We start from the raw sequence: 26,523 nt of genomic DNA on the forward strand, positions 1-26,523 counted from the left end.
CTGTAAGAACTTAATCCCTCCTTTTCTCTTTTTTATACCCTGGCTAACTGGGTTTCTTTGGTATGATCCTGCATGATCTCCAACATGCACTAAAATAAAGTGGTAACACAAACATTTAAAAACATAAAAGCAAATAAATATCATGCTGAATGCAACACCAATATATGCTGAATTACAAATACGTGGAATAAATAGCATCTAGTTGATGTTATATAATAAAAATTTGAGTATATTTTAGGCCATTTCATCCCCTATGATCTTATCAAGCTCTAAGTCCCTTGAAAATGTAGCTCTCAATAGAGACAACAGTGGTCACTCTTACACCTTCTCTGGTTCCATGGAGTTGAAGACGGGACAGTCACTTAACACTGAAAGCACTGATTGATGGAGGAGTAAAATAAGATGTCCAGTTCTTTGCTAATTTTAAACAAATGAAAATGCATATGACCAGTATCCAATGCCACAAAAATCTTGTGTCTACAACCCTGACACACAGGAACTTGGAATAGCAGAGAATTCTGAATATGACAGTGGGTAAAACCAGTGCTGCTACTGAGATTTGAGGTCCACAGCGATCTGATGAAGCAAATAAGGCATATAAAGACAGACAGCGTGCACTTAGTTCATCAGCATTTGTGCCCCACCGCCACTTTGCCACTAGGATTTGCAAAGAGAGAGGCTCTCTCTGCTGTTGAAAACAATAAGCCTATAACTCAACTGGAAACAGAAGGGCCTGGGAAAAAGGGTAAAACTGCTCTGGAGTCTTAGGCAAGCTTTTTTCTCCATCCAGCATGCGGCTGTGAGGAAGTCAACATTAGACATGCTAGATGGTGTCAGCGTTTTTGGTAACCTCCCAAAATGCTGTGATTTGTGTTTCGCTGTAGCTGCTCTCAGGACTGTGCTATTTAGCCCAACGTGAAGCAAGCCTCTGGGTAGCCCCTTAGGGAGTTTTGCTTGAGCAGAATATAAAGATTAAAGGACCAAAAGTCCCACTGAAGAAACCCATACCCTGCCAAGTAGGAGCATATCTCACTGTCACATAAGGCTGGGCATATCACAACTAAAGCCACAAAAGAGAATTCAGCAGTGTCCTTCCAACGCTGACCAGATGATGATATGAAAATCAAATCACATCGAGCATAAATTTGCCAGAAGCAATGGAATATAAATCACGCAGGAATTGTTTGTATTTAAAATGGACAACTACCCTTGCTCACATGGGTGAGACAGTGGTTTGGTCTGCAAAGATGTGGGATCAAGCTCTTGAACCAGCGAAGGAACTCTGCTGGCAGAGCTGATGGGCACTGTGATTGGGTGTTATGCTATTTAATCTCCTTAAGAAAAAAAAAAAAGGGAAGGATGAAAATTAAGATCTACATCCTCTCTGCTATTAATGGAAACCACTGAAGCAGAATTATCTTGGATTTTTTTTTACCTGGCACTTTGATGCTCTCTGTATCACTTAGAAACCTGTCATTAAAGCAGAGTGAAGTAATTTTCCCCACAGGCATGTGGCTTATAGAAAGGCCCTGACAATGGCTTTCCTAATCCTGCCACTAAAAAGGGGAGGAAGAGGTCCAAAGCAAGAAATGCTTACCTCTGTGTGTTTCTTACAGTACGAGTCTGCAATGGAGCGCATGCAAAAGAGCAAGTTGTCCCATTATAAGAAAACAATGGAGGTAAGCAAGGAGGTTTTGTGCAGGTTTCTTGATGCAAACTGGCTCCAGTTTGAGACAGGGTGAAATCTGTATCTCATGTACCTATATTTAAAGAAAGGTCAAGAATGTGTGAGTGTGCAAGAACATGTGAGAGAGAGAGGATGTGATTCCTACTACGAGGAGGAAGCTAATCTTCCCTGCCACACCCGCTGAAGAGTCTCCAAAACAAATACCCAGAAAGTTAATGTGTAATGAACAATGCCCCAGATCAAACAGGATTTCATTCTTTCTAGGCAAGAATACTTATGGGAGCAAATGTAATTTTTCAGTCTGTGTAAATACAATTTTAAAACCGGTGAGGGAATCTTGTAAACAGGAGGAAACTTCTCCAACTGGAAAGTTTGCCGGTACAGGAACTGCAGGCAGCTGATTTTGGTTTCCAGTGGGCAATTGCCTCTAAAGAAAAGTAGTTGCAGACCTGTCAGTGCTACAGCTGGAACTGTACTAGCAATTTTTATTTAAATGTGGTTGTTCTAAGTGAATCTCTAAGACAGGGAGGTCTTTTGGTACAAATAAGGATTTGTTTTGCTTCTGAGCGCCGAGACTGTTACCTATGAGGTGCTGGCTGTCTCACAGCTTGGAGCAATGGGCAAGGCAACACACTGACTTCAGCCACCTGATGCTCCAAGTCACTCTTTGGAAATGACAACCCATCCCCGTTGGCACCCTGGGCATGTGGGCTCCTAATTTTGTCTCTACACTGTAGCTCGGACAGATGCCTGATGCACCAATGGTGCTAGCGCTGCCTGTGTATTCGTGACCACCCCTGCAGGGAGCTGGCTGCAATCGTACAAAGCAAACAATTTCAGGGCTGCAAGAAGAGGACCTGATTTATGCTGCCAGGCCCTACCCCAATTTTTCAGTTCTATTTTTCTATCTCCTTACGGTGTCATTGGGAATTTTTTCTGTTGCCCAAACTTGGGCACTGATTTGCTCCCCCAGACTGCAAAACAGAAAATGCCTAGAACATCAAGCTGGAGACAACCCAGTCTCGTTTCCTAACCCAAACCCTCACATCTGATTTCATTTTAACACAGTCAAAGAAGACCTACGAACAGAAGTGCAAGGAAGCGGATGAGGCCGAGCAGTCCTTTGAACGGACAAGCGCTTCAGGCAACCAAAAGCAAACAGAAAAGGTACCTTAGCTGACAGTGCTATTTTGAGAGAAAAGTGGTGTTTTCCTTTTCAAGGTACAAAGAGAATACAATTGAACAACCCATTCTGCGGGATGCCAGGGGCTGCTTCCCCTTCTAATTAACCCCTTAGAATAAAAATTAAAACAAAGCACCTTCCCAAGGAGGTCTTCCTTCACAAACTCCTTTGGTAACCCTGATCTTGTTCTGCGATAGGCCAAGGGTTTTTAAAAAGGCTGGGAAGGGACTAAGTTATCTAATTAACTTATCCCAGGCTATGATCTAATTGCTCTATGAATCCTGAAGGGAAACTGAATGAGATTTTTCTCTGAAACTATTAATAAAAAAAAACCCAAGTCAGAAGTATGTCATGCAGTTAGTTTTGCCTTTTGGTCGCTTACATTTAGTAGGCATAGTATCTTACATTAAAATGCATATTTTTCCTCAACATTTTTCTCCTTATGGTTAGTTTAATTTCGACTAAATTTACAAACTCAAAAATAAATCATTGGAAATTAAGGCATTGCAGTCCTTCATTGCATCGTCTTGATACTTGTAGCTGACAATTCACTAACTTTTAATGGGAACATTTTACAGCGGAACAGATGGAGAAAACAAAATAAATGAACTCCCTTTGGCTCGATAAAAATCAGTGCAGTGTAAGCAAAAAGGATCAAAAATCATCTCAAGGAGTGGGGGGATGGAGCCTCTAAAAACAGCATCAGAGCTTTAGATTTTATTTCCAGCATTCGCTAATCTTTGATGAACAAAACCTGCCAGCTTAGCTGTAAAGAGGGGATGAAATTCTGGCCCTACTGAAATTACGCCAGAACACTTAGCAACTTGAATGGCATCAAAATCTGACCCAGCTCCTTTCATGCAGAAGGATCCTAGGGTGCTTCATTGCCATTACTGCCACACACATGCCAGCACATTTGAAATGCACAGAGGCATCTCACAAGAAACATGTCAGCTGTTTAATTCTGCGCAGCACTCGCAAATAGTTTGGGCCAGGAAGCAAATAAGAATGAAGCTAGTGTTCCCAGCTTACTACACATTTTCCAACCAGCTGTGATGAGGAATATGGTCATAAGAACCCCTACCTGAGCGTTGTCTTGAAGGGCAGAATGGGAGAATGTGTTACACTGATGTCTAGAGCTGTGCATTAATGTACTGTCATAACCATCTGTGCAGAAAGACCTGGGAGTACAGAGCTGTCAATAAGAGCTGTATTTTCATTTGTTAAAAGCTGCAGGTTTTTAAAAAAGAAAAGTTCTACTTAGAGTGAATTTTGCTTTTAGGCTTCTGAGTTGTTATGGGAAATAATCTGGCATTTGCAAAGTATTTTAAACGCTGTGTTCTTTTCATCTGTGTATTACATGAGGAGCTTAGAAGATGAAGAATTTTAACTGCCATTTATTTCTGCTTATAAATATCTATTAGAAAAGCACATCAAACACTTGAGAAAAAAACCAACTTAGCCAGCAGACACAAGCTTCAGGCTGGATCACGCTAGCACCAAGCTCCTATGGCAGGGATGTCTGAATGGAAAGATGTAAATTGCCAGATCTCCCTTGAAGTCAGTGGACCTATGGCTGCATCTGCGAAATTCTGGTCCCTTCTTCTCCATAGCACACATTCAACAGAACGGTGCATAAAGGCAGGACAGCCAAGAAGTGTTTGCAACTTTGAGCCTTTCTCCTAGAAGAAGAAAGGGAGCAGGCAGCAAAAAAACTGGGGCAGAAGCAAACATTATGGTCAGAAATTAATTTGTGGTGTTTCTTTTCCTGTTTCAGAGTCAGAACAAAGCCAAGCAATGCAGAGACGCAGCAAATGAAGCAGGTGATGCTCTATTTGCAACTGAACTAAGATTTTTCTCAGCGAAGATCTACCAGCACACTGATTTTGATATAGCACCATCCAAATCACCCAGGCTGGCTCTGTTTGAAGTCAGGTTTCCCAAAGTCACCTACCCAAAGATTAATGAAGAAGCTTCTAAAGAATGGCAACCTGACAGTCATCTACATTTACTTTCCTTTGTGGAAATGCGAATCTCCCGCTTTCATTAAATAATTTATAGAAGACCTCCTTTAGGGACTTCAACCAGGAAAGAAAAGCTCTTCTTTAAGCAAGTTTGAAAGCACAAAAGAATGACGCTCAAATTGCCCCCAGCCAGCCCAAACCAGATACACAGTCCCCAGGTTCCCTGTACATGAGCATGGTAGCATTCTCCAGCCAGAAACACAGTGTATGTCCAGAAGGACAGGCCAGCAGACATCTGAGCTGGTTCATGAGTTCAGACTTGTCCCTCACTGCTCATGGAAAAGTTTACACTAAATCACATGGCTTTCCTGGCTGGCTCAGCATGGAAAGAGCCTAAGGATGCTCAGTGCCCAAGCATGGTCCAGGCTTTTCATCTCTGATTTGCATTATCCCCACTGTAAAGTTTATAGATGATCTGCAAACCATGCAGAGAGAATCCTTATTCTAGTATAAAATTGCAAAGAAAAAACCCAAATATCCTTGTGGCCCACCCATTTCAAGCTCACACATTCTTGTGATACTCTAGCAAACCACAGGCCTGAAGTGTAAGAACCACAGCAAAGTCCTAACAGGAGGAAAAAGAGGAAGACTGCATAATTTTTTTTCCTAACTGTTGGGTTTCTATTATGTGTGTCTGTGTTTACAGAGAACGTGTACAAACAGAACATTGAGCAGCTGGATAAGGTCAGGACAGAGTGGGAACAGGAACATATCAAAACCTGCGAGGTAAACATTGACTTTTGCAGCGATATATTTGTGTGCTTTTTATTTTATCCTACTTGCAGATATCAGTCTAAGACCTGAGATATCGTCCCAAGGGTTTTGCTGTTTGCTTTATGTGAAGTCTCAGTAGATGTCTTTGCAAAAATACTGCAAAAACTAGAGTTGATTTAGACATAGCTGCTAGCTGTCTCACTTGCTTACACTCTCCTTGCTTGTTCAGCATACGTATGTAAATATAAAGGAGTGGAGTAAGAGCAGAGGTGTGAGAAGTGGAGCAATATATGAACTGGTGCAACCTATTTGCAAGCATTTGTTGCCAGTTTTCACCCACAACTTAACATGAGAATACACTAGCTCTAGGGATGATCTTCTATCACAGCCAAGATTAGGTTGTTTCTCAAATAACTGCTTTGTGACAAAATGTAAATGTAGACATGAAAACTCATTTTTAGTTTAAAAAATGAATTTCAAAAATGAAACAAGAAGAATTCAATTAATCCATTAAAAACGAACAAACAAAAGATTCCTTTTAGATTATGTTTTGCAAGAGGCTTCCAGAATGGCTTCTTGTTCTAACACAGGAGAGGTTTTTGTGTTTCCTTTTTTTTTTTTTTTGTAAATCTCACAAGTTCAATGGAGATTAAAAATAAAATTTTCTTGCTAAGCTAAAAAAGTATGTACGTAGCACTCTGAGAGCAAAGATAGCCAAGCCACTCAGAATCTTTATTTTGCATAGCACTTTATATTCACCTGCAAGAATATTTGCCATCTGCCATGGAGTAATCTTTCAATTGAAAGGTGGTGGTGGGAAAGTCTCTATTTCCATTGTGCTGAGGATGGACAAGGAGATTTGCACTTGGCTAGTAAGTTTTGCACAACAATTTACAGGAACTGGTTGACATCCAAATCAGCCACACATTTGATCATATTAATCCTTCAAATATGTTTGCCCATCTGCTAAAGTATGATTTTACTATGTTTACTTGTTGCAGGCTTTATTTCCACATAAAATAAAATGCCAGGAGCATAGCTTTCCAGTTCTCTGCTTCCTCTTAAATATTCCCTATCTGGGAGGACTGGAAAGTCCCACAGCTGGTACAGCAGACTTTCCATAGAAATTGTGCCAAGCCTTAATTTTCCCAAGATGCACATTTTCCCCCTTCTTAAAAAGCCAACAAACAAGCAAAGCGTTCCACAACCTAAAACACTTCATTTCTCCCACATGGCTAAATTGTGAATAGCCCACAGAGCTTGTGGCCTGCCCGCTGCTTAATTCGAACAACCATTCATAAAGGAAAGGCATCTTTAACGCCTTCTTTTAAAAGTGCTTGTAGATAGAAGAACTGATAGCTTTTTTGAGGCACTTAAAACTAGTAACTCGTGCAAAAGCAGCTTAAGATCCCAAACTTCTGGCTGCTTAGCAGGGAATCTGGGAGTGCTGAGGTCGCTTAGGTCTCTAGCTGAGCGCTGGACATCCATAGCCCGAAAATCTTGGCTAGGAAGTGGCAGCACTGGGACGACCTTTGTCACGGGGGCTGTGCCATATTCCTTGGCATGAAATGCCCAGCTTCACTAGCAGTCTGTTGCACAAGCTGATGGGGCACGAGGAATGTATCTAACACAATGCCCTGCTGGACTTTGCAAAGGGCTTGACAAGCCCAGAGTCACCTGGAAAATTCCCAGTCAGCTCTTGTGCTATTTCAGCAGCCTCTGAGGGGCTAGGCTGCAGCCATAGGCTTTTTGTTCAGAATGGATATTGAAATACCCATTCTCCACCCTTTAGGTTCTCTTTAAAAGCTTTTCCTCTCAGAAACTGGTCCCAATGCCAGCTGACTCCCTTGATGGACTCTTTTTTCTGGTTTTTTTAGATGGTAAGATATTAGATGGCAGGCAGCGTACCCAACTGAATGTTCTGCTGAATATTGTATACATTTGTGGTTCTGGACATAATTACTAGCAAACAGAGATGGAAACAGATGGCTGGAAGCATCTGAGCTTTTCACACCTCATAGAAAACCAAAAATTGATGTTCTACTTATAACAGTACAACTTAGAGATCAGCGTGGTTGGTTTTTGTTTTTTTTAAATTTTTTAAAGAAGGAGTTTATCTTCCTCTTCCCCCAACTCAGTTCACACTTCTCCTCTCTCTTCCCCCTTCATTCTTCCCAAGCTGTGCAACAACGTGAGAAAATGAGACAGATGAAGGAAGGGAGTAAACTCTGAAGAAAGAAAAATGCCTTCTCTTTACTATGAAAATAACCTTAGAAATGAACAGAGGCAACTCCAGAGAGTCTCAAATAGTTTCAAAAGAGAAAAGTTTGGAAAGACATTTTAGAAGGCAGAGATGGATAGTTTTGGCTCTACCTCTAACATAAATACAACCCTTTCATGCCAGTACTCTACTGATCTGTTAAACATCAAGATTTCAGTGCGACGGGCAGACAGGACCCTGACTCTGAAATCCTTGGCGGTAGAGGTAGCAGTCAAATCCAGATCCTGATTCCTCTGCCCTGCTTTATTTCTCTCTGAAAACATAACTTTAATTTGGTGCAATCAATTAAAACAAATTCTTGAGCACGAACAAGTAGATGTAGTTTCTCCAGTAGCTGAAAAGATGTCCTTTACAAAGGATCCTTCAGAACGGTTTGCAGACTTACGAACTTGGCCCAGAGGAGCCCCAGCACTGTCGCTGCCTGCAATGCAAATAAATAACTACCATGAGGCTACGTCATATCTCCTCTTTGGCTTCAGGTCTTCCAGCTCCAGGAATGCGACCGCATCACCATTCTCCGCAACTCGCTGTGGGTTCACTGCAACCAGCTCTCCATGCAGTGTGTGAAGGATGACGAGGTAGGGGCACCTGCCAAGTAGCTTCACGTGCAGAGGAGGAAGAGGAGGAGCAAGAGTGCTCTAACAATACAGCACTAGCTTGCCCTTCTCTGCACATGCTGACTGTCTCCAGCAAACTGGCTGTTGTACATGTTCAGTGAGGGAGGAGTATTCTCAATCTAGCTTGTTCCCTCTAGATGTAAACTAGATATATGCCTGGATGTAGACGGTCTGTGCTGTGTCACGCTTGGTGACACTTAAATGACTCCTCCCTTCAGTTTGTTGGGGAATGCTTCCAGCTACCAGAACGCTCAATCGAGTACATTTGGGCTCAGACACAACTTTCAGAAACGCATCCAGTCATGGTCTCAAAATTGGAAGACGTAAACGATGCAGTAGTTTTGACTTTGAATGGTTGTTTCCTGCTATTAATTTCTTTATTGCATTGAAAAGCCCTGGACTGCCTTCGTCCTCCTCTCTTAAAAGAATGTCCAGAGCACAAATAAACAATTGTGTTTACAAGAATGTTTGTACGGGGGACAGGCCAAAGATCCATCCAGGTCAGACATGTATCAAGTATAAAGTGTCTCTTAAGGGGAAAAGTATTAGAAGAGCATTAATTGTTAATTCAATGTGAAATGTTAAAAATTAAATTAAATTCTTGGATTCTGTTTTGTAGCTGTATGAAGAGGTTCGGGTAAGCTTGGAGAACTGCGTTGTGGAGTCAGACATAGACTACTTCATTAAAACTAAAATGACAGGAACACAGCCTCCAGGTAATTATTCCTATTGGTCTTGTCAGATGAGTCACCCATTAGGCTGAGGCTGCAGTTGTGCAGTACACGTCCGTTGGAGGTGAAGCCAGCTGGAGGAGCTTCAGCTCTGGCTAGTCATTCCCACCTGCCACGGCTCACTTCCCCCTCACTGTGCTGCCATCGCTCCTTGTGCAGCTCTGTAAGTGGGATAGCTGAGTGATCCAGGTTAAAAATAACCTTCCAAAAAAGAAAAAAAAAGTTGTTTTGGCTTTTCAACCAGGCTCATTTCACAGTACAGCTGAACTGACACCGCTAAGGAGGTGACAAACTGCCTTGCAGAGATGGCAACCTCAATTTCCTGCAGTGCTGACAAATCAGAGCCAACTTAACATGTAACTGCACCCTGGTGTCCCCTTGACAGAGGTGCTGCCTCTTCATTTGCAGCACAGAGAGGACCAGACTTTGTATTCTGTTTTGTTCCACCTGCCCAATGGGGAGTAACATCTTTTTTCCTCTCAGGAAGTTGTTTGTATAAGGGCAACACCCTAGCTGGGTGAAATTTTGAATGAAATTGGCTTTTCTCCAGCATGCAGAAGTGATGTAAGGTTCACAGAGTCTGTCCATTCAAGCCAAAGCAGCCTTTTCACTGACTTCAATGATCAAAACCTCTGGGCTGAAATGGAGTTTGGGACAGCAAGAGCTAAGAGCAGTTATAAAATGAAAACATGCTGCTCCAGGGTAGGAGTTCCCCAAATGCATCACCAGAAAGGAGGCTATCTAACGTTTCACATGGCCAAATACAAACCACACCCTCATACTTCAACAAGCAATACAAGGTATTTATAGACTGAGTGAATGCTTGCACTTCTGTGCAGCTGCTGCAGTAAACAAAGATTCACAGCCTTTGTAAAAGGAGAGAGAAATCCCTGTTTCATCTCTTCATTAGCTGATAACACATATCTATGCTGAAAAGATCTCTTCCTCCATTTATTATTTTTTTTTAATCTGTGCACAGATACTATTTCACTTCCACTATCTGCTCTAACACCAAGGGATAATCACCTCGTACAGGAACAGCTTACACCCCTTTGATTCCATCGCAGAGCTCAGAGCTGGCGGCAATTATCCCCTAGGAACGTCTTCAGCAGAGCTGGATGCTGCCCCTAACTCAGCACTGAGCTATCTGAGGCCTGTTTTTCACTCAGCCTTTCTGTCATTACACCTATGATGATTACAAATTGGGATTTGGGAATTTTTTTAAAATTAATATATTGATACTAGTGCACTGGATGCCATTTTGCTTCTATAGTTTATTCTTCTTCACATAGGGGATTTAAATTCACTGATATAGGAGCATTTACGAAGGAAGAACTACATTTTCACTGGCAGAAGGGAGAACTGTGCCTTGCAACAGCGTGAATCAACTTCTATATACTAAGAAATTTGTAATTCTCAGCTAGATTGGTTTTTTTTTCCCTATGTGAGATTTCCCATTCTCCAGTCACCTAGGCAATTTTCTGCAAACAGCTCTTGGCTATGTCAGGACTCATTTCTAATAAGAAATAGGTGGGAAAAACCCTTGAGAGCTTTATGAAAGGCAAAGAAACAACTAACTTGCTTTTTTGTTGGTTTTTTTTGCCACCTTCTAGAAGGTGACATATTCTGGAAGTAACATCCTAGTATCTCCACAGCTCTGGCTAATGAGTTTGCACAGTAGCACACGGTGAGCTGTTGATCTGTTTTATTATTTGCAAAATGCAGGAGGAAACCCACATGTGGTTTTGCATTGTGTAGCAGGAGACCTTAATCCTGACCAAACCTTTTGGTTTCTTGATGCTATTGCTCACTCCCCTCTTCTACCTAATCTTACAATGCATTATAGACTAGAAACTATACCAAGGTGACAATCTAGAAATGTAATAGGAGATCCTTAGATTGGTGAGGAAAGTCCCTAATTACTGAACATCTTATTTGTACGGATTCTTCACACTCACTAGTTCTACATGCCTGCTCTGCTTATGATCTTGGCTGACCCAATGTGAGAATGTCAGCACAACCTTGAGCCCAAGTCCAATGTCTTTCTTAATTTGCTGGTATCAGAGCTGAGATAATACGGTATCACAGACTTCACTCACGTTTATTTGGCTTTAACACAGAGAAGGCAGAAAGGGTGTGTGGCCACCAGCTCTAAGCAACTACGCTGGGAGCTATGAGATGAAAAATAAATAAATCCAGCTGTAACCATTTCATCTGTAAAGCTAGACTTGGAAATGGTCTCAATTTCACCCTTAATGACACCATAGGGGAGAGTGAAGGAACTGTAACATAACTGTGTTTGAGAGAACAAAAAACAAATATCTCTGGGTAAACAGCAAATCAGCTCTCAGGAGGTGGATGGGGGAGATATGAGAGGTAGAGAGACACCCAAGCACAAGCACAGACCAGGAAATTGCTCATTACTGCTGCTGGCAATAATGTTCAGAAATCTCCCTAGCTCCGACAAAAATTCCCGACTCAATACATTAAGAAAAAAAGAAACAAAACACACTGCAGCCGACTGTATCAAGAACATGGTCCCAGGCTCACAATGACCATGCTCTGCTCCCTTAAATCCTGAGCTTTAAGGCAACAGAGGAAACAGTCATGGAGGAAACTGCCTTCGTAATTAGGGTTAGCCACAGCTATTAGGATGGTTCTTCAGGACCTTGACTGTGCTCGTCTCAGGTCAAGCATGCCTTTCTACCAGGGACATATCTGCTTACAATCACTTGAATGGCTTTTGTCAAGTCCCCGTGTCCCCCTCAGCTGCTCCAGCCACATTATAGGTGAGCGCAGATAGGTGCTGTGTTGCAGTTTGCTCCAGCAGCCCCTGATGGTTGCAACTGTCGATTGCATTCTGGTGGGGAGAAAAAAGGTTTACCTGTTTCTACATCTCATTTTTATTGCCCTGTTGCAGATGCAATAGGATATGAGAACTACTACAGCAGAGAACCAAACAGAAGCAACAGCAGCCCAACCCAGTCTTGTGGGATGATGAAGAGGTGAGTGGCAAACTTTGGTTCCCAGAACAGGTATTTCTCCATGTGAATGGAGAAATGTATGACAGCATACAAAACCTGGAAAGTTATTACTTCCTTCACTGTAGCAAGAGGCAGCTATGTATCAATAAATATAACTTGACAGAAGAATTAAACCTATTAAAACCCAAGTCAGAGTAATTTTGCCATGGCCTAGTGGGAAGAGAGACAGGGGACGAGTTCATAAAACAATTAGTTGGCCAGCAATGGATAGCATTCACTTATTTCCTCTTCCCTAGTGAGTCATGGCACATAGCAACAAAACCACTTTGTTCGAGGGAGGGCAAAGGTGAATCTTGCTGGGAGCAAAGGCTGGGGAGAACTGTCTTTTTCGGCAATACCTCCTGGCTTACTGCACCGCACAGCTGAGCAGAACAAAGAGCTGCTCTCTGTATCTAGACCAAAGGAAAAAACACTTGGCAGAATAACTGTGATGATTAGGGAGGCGATTTTTCTTTTTCTGATCCATTTATGCTGGTAAATGCTGTAACATGGATGCAGTTATATCAGCAGAAGAGCATGGTAGATCTATTGGTTTAAATATTTTGTACTAAAATGGCTAATTCACAGTGGGAATGCCGTCATATTTAAAGCAGAAGAGCTTTATATTTTGAAACGCCTTATTACATGGCAAAGACAAGGAGTGGGCTGTGATCTCCCGTTTAAAATGTGGTCCAGGCTTGTTAGTGAGCTGAGAAGGTTTGTACACAATACTTTGTTTTTCAGTTGGAAACCAGATCTTCTGTAATAATGAATTCTAATGCTGCATCCTATACAGTTACAGAAGACAATTATACTGCCATTTAGAATACAACCGTGCTCTGCATGGGCACACAGCCTAGAGAGGCTCAGTCTGAGTTTTTCAGAAACTGTTGAGTTTGGATGTCCATTTTCCAGAAACACTGAGTGTTCACCAGCTGAAAAATCAGACCCTTTAAATATGCCTTCAGCATGCAATGCTATTTCTGTCTATGCTTGAGAATCCTAACCCATATTCTCACTTTACTTAGTCTCCAGTACCCAGCTGTGATATAGAAAATAACTAGGGAAGGGGGGGGGGGGGGGTAAACTCACAGTTTTTAGAAAGGCTCATTATACAAGCTTTGTATTTTAAATTGTATCAGAGTTTTCCTTAAAGACAAAGAGTTGGTAATCTCTTATAAACAACTGCTAATTCTCATCATATTAATATTGTGAAATAATTGGAGTTTTGCATCATGAGCCTTTGGATCAACAACAAAATACATTTTATGCACAATTTACTGATGGCTGATGGTTCAGTATTCTGCTGCTTTTTTTTTTAAATATATTTTTAACTGAAGATAAATATACCTACAGCATAAATGAAAACAGACAGCCACAGAAAGAGGTGACATCTACCCAGTGCTGCAGCAGATGGAGGGAAGGTTGAGTCAGACAGCTGAGACGAAGGAATGCTCATACCCAGTCCTATTCACTCATTTTGTCATTGGCTTCTCATGGTTCTGCAGATTCTCCGGACTACTGCATGGAAGCAGCAAAAACAACACGGAAAGTGCCACTCCTTCAGCCCCTCCTCTTGGTATGCCTCTTCAGGAAATAAGTTTACTGGATGTGTTTGTTTCACATCACATTGCTAAATCAAGCTTTGACACGGAGCAGAAATGGTACAGCAGATATTCTCATGTTGGCAGTCAAGAGTAAGAGTAGTCAGGAAACGAGTTTAGCTTGGATGTTTATTAAGCAAATTTCCCAGTTTAAACTGCCAAATAATCCATATAATCTTAAAAACCTCTGTCTAGGCAAGGGGGAACTGTACATTCAGGACAACATAGTCTGACTTAGGTAATAGTTTTCTCCTAAGGTAGAATACACTGCCTCTAAAAAGCCCAAGAAAATACCTAAGTTTTTAACAGACCAGGTTCATGCCTTATGAATGCAAACATCCATCTCGTTTCACAGTTACACAGTCCTATTGCAACCCTTGCAACTAGGCACGTATCAGATGACATTTAAAACATAGCATTTTGACTATGCAGAAAGTAATAGCTTATGACACTTTTATTGGTTTGATTTAAGCCAAAAATATTTTAGCTGTGATTCTTGCCTAAAGAAAATAAAAAGCTGTTTTAGAACAGCTTTAGAACATACCCAAATCAATTTCCTTTGTCAGGCCTGCCTGCTTGGGCACCCAGAAACGAAGCCCAGACTATCTATCTTACTCCTTGCATTTGGTGCTCAGCTAGGGGAGACTCTCCAGTGCTATCAAACACCAGCTGGACCTGCCAGGCACCAGCTCGGGCTTGGGCCCACGTAGAGCAATGCAGCGTTGAGCAGTTGAGGGTAGTCACTCCTTCTGAATTTCCTTAGGCTGGGGACAAGAGGGGAGAGCGTTTCTTGGACAAGACCTTCAGGAATGGCAAACACTCTCTGCATTCAGCTTTTTCAACTGCTCCCATGCTTGCCTTTCAAAATCTGAAAAATCAAGGAACCGACGGTGCTCCTTAGAGCAGGACGACTAAACCAAGGGTTGACTATGGGAAGGTACAGGCACCCTGGCCGCTCTGTGCGCCGCTCTGATGTCAGAGTGCTGTCATCCCACCGAGGAGTCGTACGTGGGAAACTTCTGCTCACCTCAACGGCAGGAGAAGCTCCCAGGCAGATGCTGGGAAGGAATAAGAGGTTTCCCTAATTATGACAAGCTGGATTAAAACAGTATCTTCCAAAAAAGTTATGTCAGTGACAAATAGCTATCTGGGAACTATGGAAACTACTGAAAAACGTCTGGTGACCCATTGGCACAATAGTTTCCATTTTTCTCAAGGGAAAAAGAGAACTATGTGAGTGACTATGTCAGTGACTACGTGAGTCACTGAACTGCTAGAATTTTATACCACCAGTAGCAACCATTTTAAACCAGTTTAATCACAGCATTTCGCTCTCTGGAACATTTGGATTGTGCTTTAGCAGGGTAAACGTTTTTCCCAACCTGGATGAGGCTAAAGCTAGTTTCTGACCTCCCACAAAGTTCAATGGGTGTATTGTCATCTAATCAATGGGACACAGTTTTTGTGCAAGACTTTACCTACAGTTCACAGCAGCTTTTCTATACATGTACATCTCCAGACAGAGAGAGAACAGAAACCCTTGTATTTGTGAACTCTTGCATATGATCCCATGCATTTATAAGCAACTGAACTCTTTGTTTCTGTGTGTGGTTTGGTTTTTTTTTTCCCCCCCTAGCAGAGAAAACAGACGTAGTCTATGCATCTGTTTTTGTAAATGAACAAGCTGGAATCACATCATCACAGGACTACAGAGTACTTTATGACTACACAGCCCAGGTAATGAAAGGCTTCAAAATAAATATTTCATTGTGTCAGATTTAAAATAGATGATGTTGATCCAAACATCTTGAAAGTGTTAATTCTGTGAAGGAGGCGTTATCTTCACTTTACAGCCAGGGACACTTAGAGAATTACTGGAAGTGATTACACATTAGCATGCTATATCCCTCCTAAATTAGTGCTGAGCTGTTAAAACTTCCTTCTAGAGATACAGGAGACCACAAACACAAGGAAAACTATTTTTTTAGGGGATGATGGCTATGCAGTATTGTGCATTCTGAACTTAAATCTCTTGTGAAATGTTCTCCTAGGGAAAATAGCTACAGGTTCCTCGTGTAAGAACACGTGACAGATGCTTATCTAGGAACTCTTCTCCACTTGATCTCACTTATCATCTGGAGAGTCCTGCTCCAGTTTAACACACTGGCTTCAACTGAGGTGCTCTCCATGCTGGAGAGGACTGAATCCCCATAAATGACTGTTTCCCTGTACTTCCATGTTGCAAGTTGCAGAATTGCAGTGGACGTGGTCCACGTACCAAAAGATTGTTATAAAGAGCAACCTGCATCCTTAACTGGGATACTGAACCCTCGCTGGCTTCAGACCTATCCAGGCATAGTACCATTAGTAGAAGATTATGAATGGACTGGTTATGAATATTTTCTTATTCAGATGGACTCCAGAACCTCTTGGACTCTTGCTAAACCATTAGCGTCCCCCAGTGGGACTTGCACAATTTAATTACATGTCAGTTTAAAGCTACCTTTTATTAGCTTTAGATTAGCAGAAGGAGCAGCATCCAGGAGGTCTTATGTTACAGTGCAGAGAGACCCTCACACCACAGGACGTGCCATCAATAGCCAACATTGAAGAAATGCTGGCACGTGACAAAATCATATAGCCAGATAAATTATTAAAATAGAGAAAGGACTGGAAAGGAGCACTTTCTCTTAGGTACAGCAGCGTTCTGACACCTTTTATTATATGTTCTTTGTTTTGCTTTGTATTAAACTTTCTTTTATTATTTGCCTGAAATTTCATCCAAGCACAGCTGAAAGTACCTCACTGTTAATGGCAGTTCCCCTGAGGAGACTGCTGGATCCCGTTGTCAGATCCTTACTCCAGGAGTTGTCTTAAAAATATGACACACACAGATTTTCCCTGCTGAGAAAGAGCCTGTTACCACTTTCAGTATATTGTATATTGAGACCTCTCTTTTTTTTTTTTTAAAAATGTACTTCAGGTACATTAAATTTAGATTTAGCTGATGCATCAAACATATCTGGAAGCCTCTCTTACCCTGTTTTCTATTTTACTACACTGTGGGTAGCAAAGTGGTTTCCTATGGAAAATAGGACAGCACCACTGAACGGACTGATGGCTGCCTGAGAGCTCAGCGCTAGCTTACTTGCAACTACTCCATTGGTCTCAGAGATAAAAGTTACGTATCTCAGGAAGAGCTGCTATACCTCCACTGATCACCGCTGTTCTGTATTAAAAGAACTGAGAGACCTATTTAAGGCCTGGATTAGTAGAGACACTGTTTTTATCTCCTTTGGGAATTAAGCTGTGCACTGTTTTATTTAGCAACACCTGCAGACTACGAAAGGGTCATGGTTAGCTGGTTTAGGACAGTCGTATTTAACCCTTTCCGGCCTTCCCCAATAATACAACAGTCAAGTTGCTCAGCAGAAGACACCATGGAGACTGGGGAAATTTGAGGATCTTAAGGAAATAGCCAGCTTAGTAAGTGCTTAATCCCTCATTGTGTGGTATCTCAGGTTCATTCCCAAGCCAAAGGACACCGGCAGACTGTTGATGAAAGGCAGGGTAAAAAACCCCACCAGATACATGCTTGGGCCCTCCTGTGCTCTCAGGCTAACCACATTTCCTTTCCCTGTCTACTTTCAGAACGTGGATGAACTGGACATCAGTGAAGGAGACATTGTAGTTGTCATTGAAGAAAACGAGGATGGCTGGTGGACGGCAGAAAGGAATGGGCAGCGAGGCTTTGTGCCAGGGTCTTATCTCGAAAAGCTTTGATGAAAAGAAGCCCCAGTCCTCAGACTTTAAAAATACTCTATTACTGAAAACAAACAGCACACAAGGTCTGCTTCAGCTGACCCAAGGGCAACCCATAACACTGTCTTCTACAATTACCAGTCAGGAAATAACCAACTGACCATGCTTTCCTCTTCCTTCCTCCTGCCCCATCCCAGCACCTCCTGGCCTACAGTCTGCAAAAAATGTCTTCACCTCAGAGAGATTAGGACTTGCGTTTCTTACCACAGTTCTTCCTACCCTCAGCACACTGTGCTGCCATCAGCGTTGCAAAGCATGGTGAATCTGGGAGGAAAATCCTGCCCAGAACTTAACAGCACTAAAGGAAAAAGATCAAGGAAGCAAGTGCTGTTTCTCCAGGACAGAGGACCACCTCCAGCCAGCCTGTGAGCCACCCTCATGGTCACAGCAGCCATGTTCTCTGCAATGGATCCCCTCCTCTCACTGCACAGGCCATGCAAGCATTTTTGACAGTGGGGTGGAAAGCGATAGCTCTGATGTCACAGTGTCTTAGCTGTACATAGCAAGGAAAAAGCTCTCTTAAGTTCCTTTTAACAGCCCCCTTTCGAGTTCCCCTTACAGCACATGGGTAACCAGGGAGAAAGGTGGGGAATCCTCCACTGTTCTTTATCAGAGTTACTGATGAAAATATGGAAAACAATGAATGCAGCTAGAGAGGAGCACCTGAAGTACCGAGACACATCAGTAGTAAGAAAACATAAAGCACTCCCCATCACGGCCATCTCCTAATACAATGAAATCTATGCTACCCACGGTTCTGCTTTGCACTGGATTCTGGGGCAGCAAAATAAGGAGAGATGATGAACCCAAGGCTTGCTTTTGCCTTGGTTAGATGTTTTCCCTGACACCTCCCTGGGATTTTTCATGTTTAAATAAACAACAGAAACAACAAATAAGCAAAGCCTCCAGCAGTGCTGCACTGCCCTGAACCCTCTACCCTGAGCACAGGAGAGAAGTGCCAATTATCTCCTCACGCAACCTGCATACCCGTGTCATCAGTGCATTCTCCTTTCAACTCCTCTGTCCACCTGGCTGATCCTCTCCTTCTCTTCTGCCCACAGGCTTTTCTGTCTCTAACTGCTATCTACAGCCTTTGCACCTCTGGGATTGCTGGCATAGACATGTCCTGGTTCCTTTCCAGGCACTTTTAATGTGCTTGTTCTTCAACAAACTCTCTTCAGAGAAGCCGCACTGTACAGGTTCACTGTATTTCACAGATTTCAGCTCTTATCAGTCTTTCTAGTTTAGTATTTAAGAACGTTTCCAACTGCCACTGTACTTACCAAGGGATCGATAGATACTTTCTGCCACTCCTCCCTTTTCAGTATTTCGAGATGGTTAAAAAAAAAAAAAATCGGTGATTTAATCTGAAGCAGAGCACGCTATTTCTGGGGGCAGAATGACCTTGTTTGCCAAGGTTTCAGGTCTTAAAACTGAACCAAGTCAATGAAAACCAAGGGATCGATAGATACTTTCTGCCACTCCTCCCTTTTCAGTATTTCGAGATGGTTAAAAAAAAATAAAAATCGGTGATTTAATCTGAAGCAGAGCACGCTATTTCTGGGGGCAGAATGACCTTGTTTGCCAAGGTTTCAGGTCTTAAAACTGAACCAAGTCAATGAAAATGAATCAAATTGCTACCCAAAAGGCACAGAGCAGGGAGGAACTGTTAGCTAAGACACAGCAGGAAAGACAAAGAGAAATCTAGACAGAAGAAAAAGCCATAATGGTCAATGCAATTATTCCTTAAATGAAACAGAATGAAGGTCAGAGGCACTTGCAGTACCTTATTCTAATTTCTTGCTTCAAGAATGGAATAAAAGTTGCTGCAGGCCCTTTTTCTTTAGTTCCCTGCAGTCCTTTGCACAGGCACACTTGTCCTTCCCACACCTACCCAAGTTAATATGCAGCACATCTGCATCCGTGCTGAAGGGCTCTTAGTACCTCACATTAGCACAGGCTCAGAGGAACTGCAGGAACTTGAACGGCATTTAAGGCACTAGGTTATACGAACAGTAGTGCTTAGGCTGAAGATGTTAACAACAGGTTTCCGTGATCACGTCCGAATTGAACAGTGATAGAAAGATGTTCCACAATAGCCTTCAGCTAGGCCACCGCACTGTAAATGGTAGCTGTCAGACAACTACAACATCACTTGTTATGTACAGCATGAGAGGAACCTAAAGTATGAGAGATTTAATATATTTGCTTCTTGAACACTCAGTCTTCCACAAAGAGAACTGTAATAAACCAACAAATACTTAAATAAATTTAGGTAGCTATTTTGCAGATTATCTTAATTAAAGAGAAAAAAATAAACCATTGAGATGCATCTCCTCTAATTATGTGTGACACACAGATTTTGCTAAGACTCCTCGCTTCTCTGGGGGCCCAGACAGCCTCACACAAGACGCTGCAGTACCCAGTCCTGGTTACCCTGAAAACCTGTTACAGATCATCTTTGCTTACATGTACCACATGGTCTACATCACTGACGGACAGACAGCTAGTGGAATGGTGACTGCTCTTTCTACCCCATCAAATAATTTCATGTTTTTGCTGTTAAACTCAGGAAACTGGTTTCCTTTCTACCTATCTCTTCTTCTGTCAAGTAAATACTGTTGTAAGTGCAAGAGGCTATAGATATTTCAAAATCTACCCAGTGTCATAGCATTTGGGTACCACATGCTAACTCCAGACTGTTCAGGAAATGAAAAAGCAACAGCAATGTTTTCTCATGATTCCTCTGCTTTACATTGAAGAATTTGGCTGATAAGTAGTTACCAAGACATATCTAGGCAGTTTGCCCTATCAGTGTAGCAGCACTTGTCAGAAATAGAACAGAGATATCAAGAAATACCCACACCCTCTGAGTACACCCCCATTTTAGGTGTCACCCACCTCCCTGTCAGTAGGAAAAGCAGGAAGGTCAAATGTAGGTTACTGCCTTAATAATATTGCTTTAATAACAATGTTTCCTCTCCAGATTGGTAACACTTGGGCAACAAAACTGATGCATTCAAGCAATCATTTAATTTTCAGGTAAGATGGGAAACTGAAATGGGCCCTTTCCAGTGGGAGGCATTCTTAAACTAAACTCCAACATTTTTGGTTGAAATTCTTTTTGGACAAACACTTCTGATAAGCCTCCACGTTCATTTTGACTACCATTTTTTGGCAAGGAGGTGCCAAACAACATGCAGGGACAAAACAACAGTGGCAAAGTTGTGTGTTTGTCAAGTTAACTCCTATTTCATAGCACACTCTCAATAAGCAGACTACCTCATTACTGACGCTGCTAGTGCTCTGGCTCCGGGTGGGTTCACACATAAGAAGCTGTTCCCAGAGAGCAAGGAACATGCATTTGCCAGCTGCTCTGCAAGGGGATAACTTGATTACCTACCTATAGCCTGTGACTTGTATGTATATACAGACAAACTCATTAAAGAGAAGTTACAATAAAATTACTGAGCTGTTTTTGACTTGGCACTGCAGGACTTCAGTTTGCACAACAGACAACAAGTATTTCATGCTGAACAATGTCAGACCTGTAACTGTTACCTCTAGAAATTTTGACTAGGCCATAAGAAACAGGCATCATCTATCCATTAAATATGAACGTCAAGAAAGATTGGGAGTCATTTCCCTCACAAACCACAACAGAATAGAAAGGGACTGAGGTTGACAGCTGCTACTCTTCTAGATGGATTTTGGATTTGAGGAACATGGCCGTGAGATTGCTATGAAAAAGTGTAGTGGTAATCTGTTCTATTATTCCTTTAACCGCAACAAGAATTCAAAGGTTGGAAGTAGGCAATCCAGCCCAACAGTACCCTTAAACCAGACTCAGATATGCACATTATTCTCTTTTACCATGTTATCATTAATTAAGGAGAACAGGAAAACCTGTTTAAAAATAACATTTAACCAATAACAACCATATGTAATTAGGAAATATCTACAAGAGCAGCATGAGGCCCAGCTCTGCACAGAACAGATTTCAGCTGCTGCATATGGCATTAAGAGCCCACAAGCCAGTAGTAAAACTTGGTCAAATAAGTAGTGTCAGACTAGAAACAGAGAGATCCAGGCAACCCAGCTCTAGGACAGCCAACACAGTCAGTGCTTAACCACAAAGAAAGGACCTCCTGCCAAGCTCACAGGTCCATTGCTACAGACAGCTAGCTTCTAGCATTTTTTACAACTACTCAGCTGAAAGGAAGAAATCAACCCCTTTACAGCTGAGCAGTCAGCAACAGCAGGAGCACAGCAGCTGTTCAAGGTTTGAAGTGTTTGCAACCTCCTTGAGGACTGTGGCTTGAACTCTATTACGAATAACCCCGGCATACTTCAGTCAAAGTGTTGACAGATCATATACGTAAGACATAAACAGTAGCAACTGTTACCTTGGATTCCTTCTCATCTTGCTTCTTCAAGAGGTGTATTCAAGGTCTGAGTCTCCTTTCCAGAGGTAATTTTCTAGGCAAAGATTCCCGATTGCTGCTCAGACCTCACTGATTACTGAATACAGCTTAAGTGGAAGCACACGGATGCCAAGAGGAGATTCGTTACAAGCCAGGCATCAGGTGGTGTCTAATAGGAGCCTGGTTGGGCATTAAGAAACATCTAACCTAAGCACTGGTGGATAACTAAGACACTTTCTTCTCTGGTACTATGTAACCTCTTGGCAGTATCATTGCTAGCTGGCTTAACTGTGCAGGCTTAGAGAACCCAGGGGACTCTACATCAGCACTACACACAGTTTGCTGCACTGAAAGGTCACTGTTAACCTTCAGTGTGACTGGCAACAACTCTGCACAGTATAGGACCCACTGTAAAGGCCTGAAAAGCAGCCTCTGCTGCTCAATACCATCTCTTTTCCCTTGCCTTGTTGTTCTCCAGCTTGCAGGGCTGGGGCATTGAAAGCAAGGGCAGTTACCAGCCACACAGCTACCAATACTTCACGTGTCCTCAAACAGAAACTACGCTCATTGCTAGTGAGCAAGGAGAGCAGGACGGTGCCCTTAGCTTGGCCTTCACCCATGTCTCCTTGCTGCCATGGGGTCATGGGCACAACCAAGTGGCCAAGCCCCTACAGTAAAGCAGAGTTGGCTGTTACAAAACAAAACTAAAAATGGCATTAGGGTCAGGTGCTACCACCCACCAGCAGCATTCACCAGCTTCCTAAATTAATGACAGTACCCATCACAGGTGTTTTTATAGTGCAGCTGTGATGTGTTGGGCATCCTCACTGTAGCTGAGGCTAAAGGAGAAAGAATAGCTAGGGTTTGCTCCCCAGGAAGAGGAAGGAGATAAAGTTGTGATGCTAGGTCACATTGGGCTTCTAGAAAGTAAATGGCTGCTAGGGGCCTGCAGGGGCTGATGGACTGGTTTTTGTAGGGGAAAGGATACTTGTGCGGAGTAACTAGATTTTGGAAAAAGAACAGGAATTAGTGTCCTGCCTGTTATTAACAAAATGACAACGCCCCATCTACTGAGAGAAAGTGGAGAGGGCAAAGAACTTTTAGTCAAACTGTTAGCCATTATCTATTCTTTGTTAGCAATTACCTAATTTCAGTGGCCAGCTCACATTTTGGATGAGGGAAGCTCAGAGCCACAGTTATCTCCAGATTTGTGCACTCCCGGATCATGCAGAGTGCAAATTTGATCTGTTTCTAGAATGGCCAGATAATCATATTTCCATCAAATTAGCCAGTGCACATGGTACAGTGCTACCAGCTGTTGAAGGACAGCTGACACCTGATCTGGCACAAAGCTGCTTTGCGCAACATTAAGAGCACATTTACAGCCTACCACTGCTGTGTGCCATGTGGCTGCAGCATTTCTGTCTGACACAAGGGCCCAAAAGGCAGATTCACTGTGGTGGTGTATTCTGACTGAAAGCACAGACTAAATCTTGCTTTTAGATATAAAACTCTAATAAAAATCACTGAGACCTCCCAGCAAAATCAGGAGAAATCAGACTTGACATCCCTGAAATTTCTAAGAGGAAAGAAAATCCTCCAAAACCACTGGGCGAACAGAATTGGACTTAAAACATAGCTACCAGTTTATAGCCAGGGGTTTCCACAGATCATCTTGAGAACAAAGAGCGTACAAAAACAACTGGGGGTGGGAGGGTGAAGAGGGAACAGATATCCTAAAAGGTTCTTTGAAATCAGAAGGAATTTTTCTTATCAGATCTAAAAAAGCCAGTGTTATACAGATTTGAAAACATAAAACAGGACATACAATCCCTGCTTTGCTGCCCTTACCATAATTCAACTAAACCACCAAATCAAGGGCAGACATATGGAGAAATAATCAGCATGTTAATTGGTACAATACTGAATGAACTATAACTGCATCAGTGGTGCTTTGACATGAATTCTCTTCAACTTTGAAATTCTGGCATTTGCTGTAGCCCCTGCCTCAGGGTAAATGGACACACAGTACAGCTAAAGAAATTCTAGCCTAAACGAATGAAATTTCCTGTGTGGGATTACACACTTGGATTGTTCAAGGAGCCCAGGCTAAACCCTTTAATAAAAAAGTGACCGACTTTGTGAAGCAAAGGTATGACTTTGGAGAAGTTATACCTCAGTTTCCCCATGCATCATGGGGAGTTTGTAAACCACCTTGACATCATGAACTGAAAATCCTTTTGGCACACTAAGTATTTTTGTGATTGTTCAATCCTAGACTCGGTCTAAGCAAGCTAGCATTGGGTGGTGGTCAGATCAATATTTGCAATAGAAAATCTTGTACAAAAGGACAAATTATATTGTGTACACACTGCCATCGCTTGTTTTGTAATACAACTGGACAGCTCTTAGGAAGGGGGTTGCAGATATGAGATAACACTCACACTCAATGCAGGGAGCGTGTGGGGGAGTTTAGTCCATTTCCCTTCCACTTTGCAAGGGCATAAATGCTCAACAGCTGCATCTAAGGAAGAATTGTTCTGAAATTTTAAGCCGAAAACAGTCCATGGAGGAACTTCTTGGGAAACTAGTGAACTTTAACCTTCCCAGGATAAGAATGTTAACATAAGTGTGAATGGGAAAGCTTTCAATGCACTGATAGACGTGAGAAATGCTTTGTCTCTAGAGAAGGGCTGCACAGCCCTTCTTGTTTCTGAACCCCTTGTGAGGAAGGGAGACATGAGCGACAGTGACTTTGTTCTGCTAAGTGGCAGCTAAAGGTTTTACTACGGTCACTGCTCAATTCAGCAGCCATGGGGGGACTCAAAACCAAAGAGAAGCTCTTATTCCAGGGATAGGAGGGATCTTGAGAAATGCATCCTCCCTGCTCTGCAGGGTCCTGTGCCAGCTTTTTTAACCAGAGCGCTTATCAGCACAGGCCCTACATTTAACTTATGTTTGCTCAGTCTGTGAACTGTATCCTCAATGCACCATTTTTTGATGCTGACATCTTTGTTTCCCACCCATGTACATTAACACTGCCAGGCTAAAGTGGGGGTTTTAAGCTTTTAAAATGGATATTGTATTCAAAGCAGAAGAACACTTTGTAGAGTGCTGGACTATTAGTAACAAGCATGCTTCCCAAGGATGGGGCATTCGCCAAGTCCTGGAAATGCCAGGAGTGCCTAGTTCTTCTACAGTATGTACTGGGAAATAGAGTCTTGCCTATTATCTGTGAGGTGCTTATAGAGGCCTAGCACAGGACCACACAATGCAATTGTTGCCAAAGATGACTTATCCTTCTCTTACTTGAGAACCTATGAACACTACCCGTTTACTTGATTTGCTGGCAGCCTCATTCAGTGGCAAGCGTGACTTAATTTCATATATTACTGCTTCCTTTGTCCAGGTGGGAGAAAAATTTCAGAACTCTGTTCAAAAGCAGTTTTCTAGACTGATTCCTACTTTGGTCTACAAAACAGACTGCTTTTGCATGCAAGGCATCCTAGCTGCTCCCAAGTCCCCAAATGTCAGTGGTTTGCTTAAACATTTTATTTGCTTGAAGAAAATGAATTCCAGTTCTTCAGTCACAGCCTGATGCTAGCAAAGGTCTGACACTGCAGTTACCCTGGAAAAAGTTATTCTTTGAAATGGGGCAGGAGCCCATTTGGTGAAAGGGGCTGTTGCCTGAAGCACCACACATCCAAGATGAAAGCAAAGCTGTCCATTCTCTGGAGCATCAACAGCAATAGCTCTGTGGCCCTATGCTGGTGTGGCTCACCAGTTACCAGTAGTAACCCATGTTTGCAGGCTTCCCTCTGACAAAGAGAGAAGAGGTTTCAACTCAAAAGCTTTGATGTGAAACATGATCATTCAGTGTCATGAGAAGCAGGTGAGAGCAAAAAGAAAAAGTTTTGTCCATTGCATAGCACTAAAAAGTTGAAACTTAAGTGCTTCTTTGCTTGCTCCAGCAGGATCACTAAGTGATCTAACTTAAGTAACTAACCCTCAGTTAGGTTGCCAGACTTGAGCTCTGATACTGTCTCATTTGCATGATTAAAGTTCATGTCCAGGTTTGGTCTACAAAACCTGGCCATACATTCAGGTTATGGGTAAACTGTACTTGATGTTTATCTGCAGTGTACATAGACCACAGAAAATACAGCTGAACAGATATCCTGGAGTCTAGACATGGAGGGAAACAACAGCTGCTGCCAGGCACAGATCCAGCAGATATTATTGCAGTCACAGCAAAGACTAAGTCAAAGGTATATGCCTGGACTAAATATGTATCATGAAAACAAAATCTGTATCATGAAGGCAACCATCATAGTGAGGAAGTAGAGAAACAGGTGGGCAAACTCTACATCTCATTTACCCCACTACCCCAGCCAGCTGTAAGGCCATTAAACC

The 26,523-nt window shown here is 42.3% G+C and overlaps 2 protein-coding genes across 2 annotated transcripts in view; one reads left to right on the top strand and one right to left on the bottom strand.

The window, feature by feature from the left end:
- Positions 1-17,647, top strand: part of PSTPIP1 (proline-serine-threonine phosphatase interacting protein 1) — a 35,782-nt gene extending 18,135 nt beyond the window's left edge. Inside the window, exons 6-15 of the mRNA XM_019471948.1 lie at positions 1,617-1,679; positions 2,756-2,854; positions 4,648-4,693; positions 5,541-5,620; positions 8,369-8,467; positions 9,126-9,222; positions 12,158-12,242; positions 13,769-13,839; positions 15,501-15,601; positions 17,516-17,647. Coding sequence (XP_019327493.1) covers positions 1,617-1,679; positions 2,756-2,854; positions 4,648-4,693; positions 5,541-5,620; positions 8,369-8,467; positions 9,126-9,222; positions 12,158-12,242; positions 13,769-13,839; positions 15,501-15,601; positions 17,516-17,647 — 873 coding nt within the window. The remainder of the gene's footprint in view (positions 1-1,616; positions 1,680-2,755; positions 2,855-4,647; positions 4,694-5,540; positions 5,621-8,368; positions 8,468-9,125; positions 9,223-12,157; positions 12,243-13,768; positions 13,840-15,500; positions 15,602-17,515) is intronic.
- SCAPER (S-phase cyclin A associated protein in the ER) overlaps positions 1-22,207 on the bottom strand; it is a 281,456-nt gene extending 259,249 nt beyond the window's left edge. Inside the window, exon 1 of the mRNA XM_009278834.2 lies at positions 22,093-22,207. Coding sequence (XP_009277109.1) covers positions 22,093-22,109 — 17 coding nt within the window. The 5' untranslated portion in view covers positions 22,110-22,207. The remainder of the gene's footprint in view (positions 1-22,092) is intronic.
- Between the last annotated feature and the right edge of the window lie 4,316 nt (positions 22,208-26,523).

This window comes from Aptenodytes forsteri, unplaced genomic scaffold (genome assembly GCF_000699145.1).
Source record: "Aptenodytes forsteri isolate BGI_AS27 unplaced genomic scaffold, ASM69914v1 Scaffold258, whole genome shotgun sequence".
NCBI lineage: Eukaryota > Metazoa > Chordata > Aves > Sphenisciformes > Spheniscidae > Aptenodytes > Aptenodytes forsteri.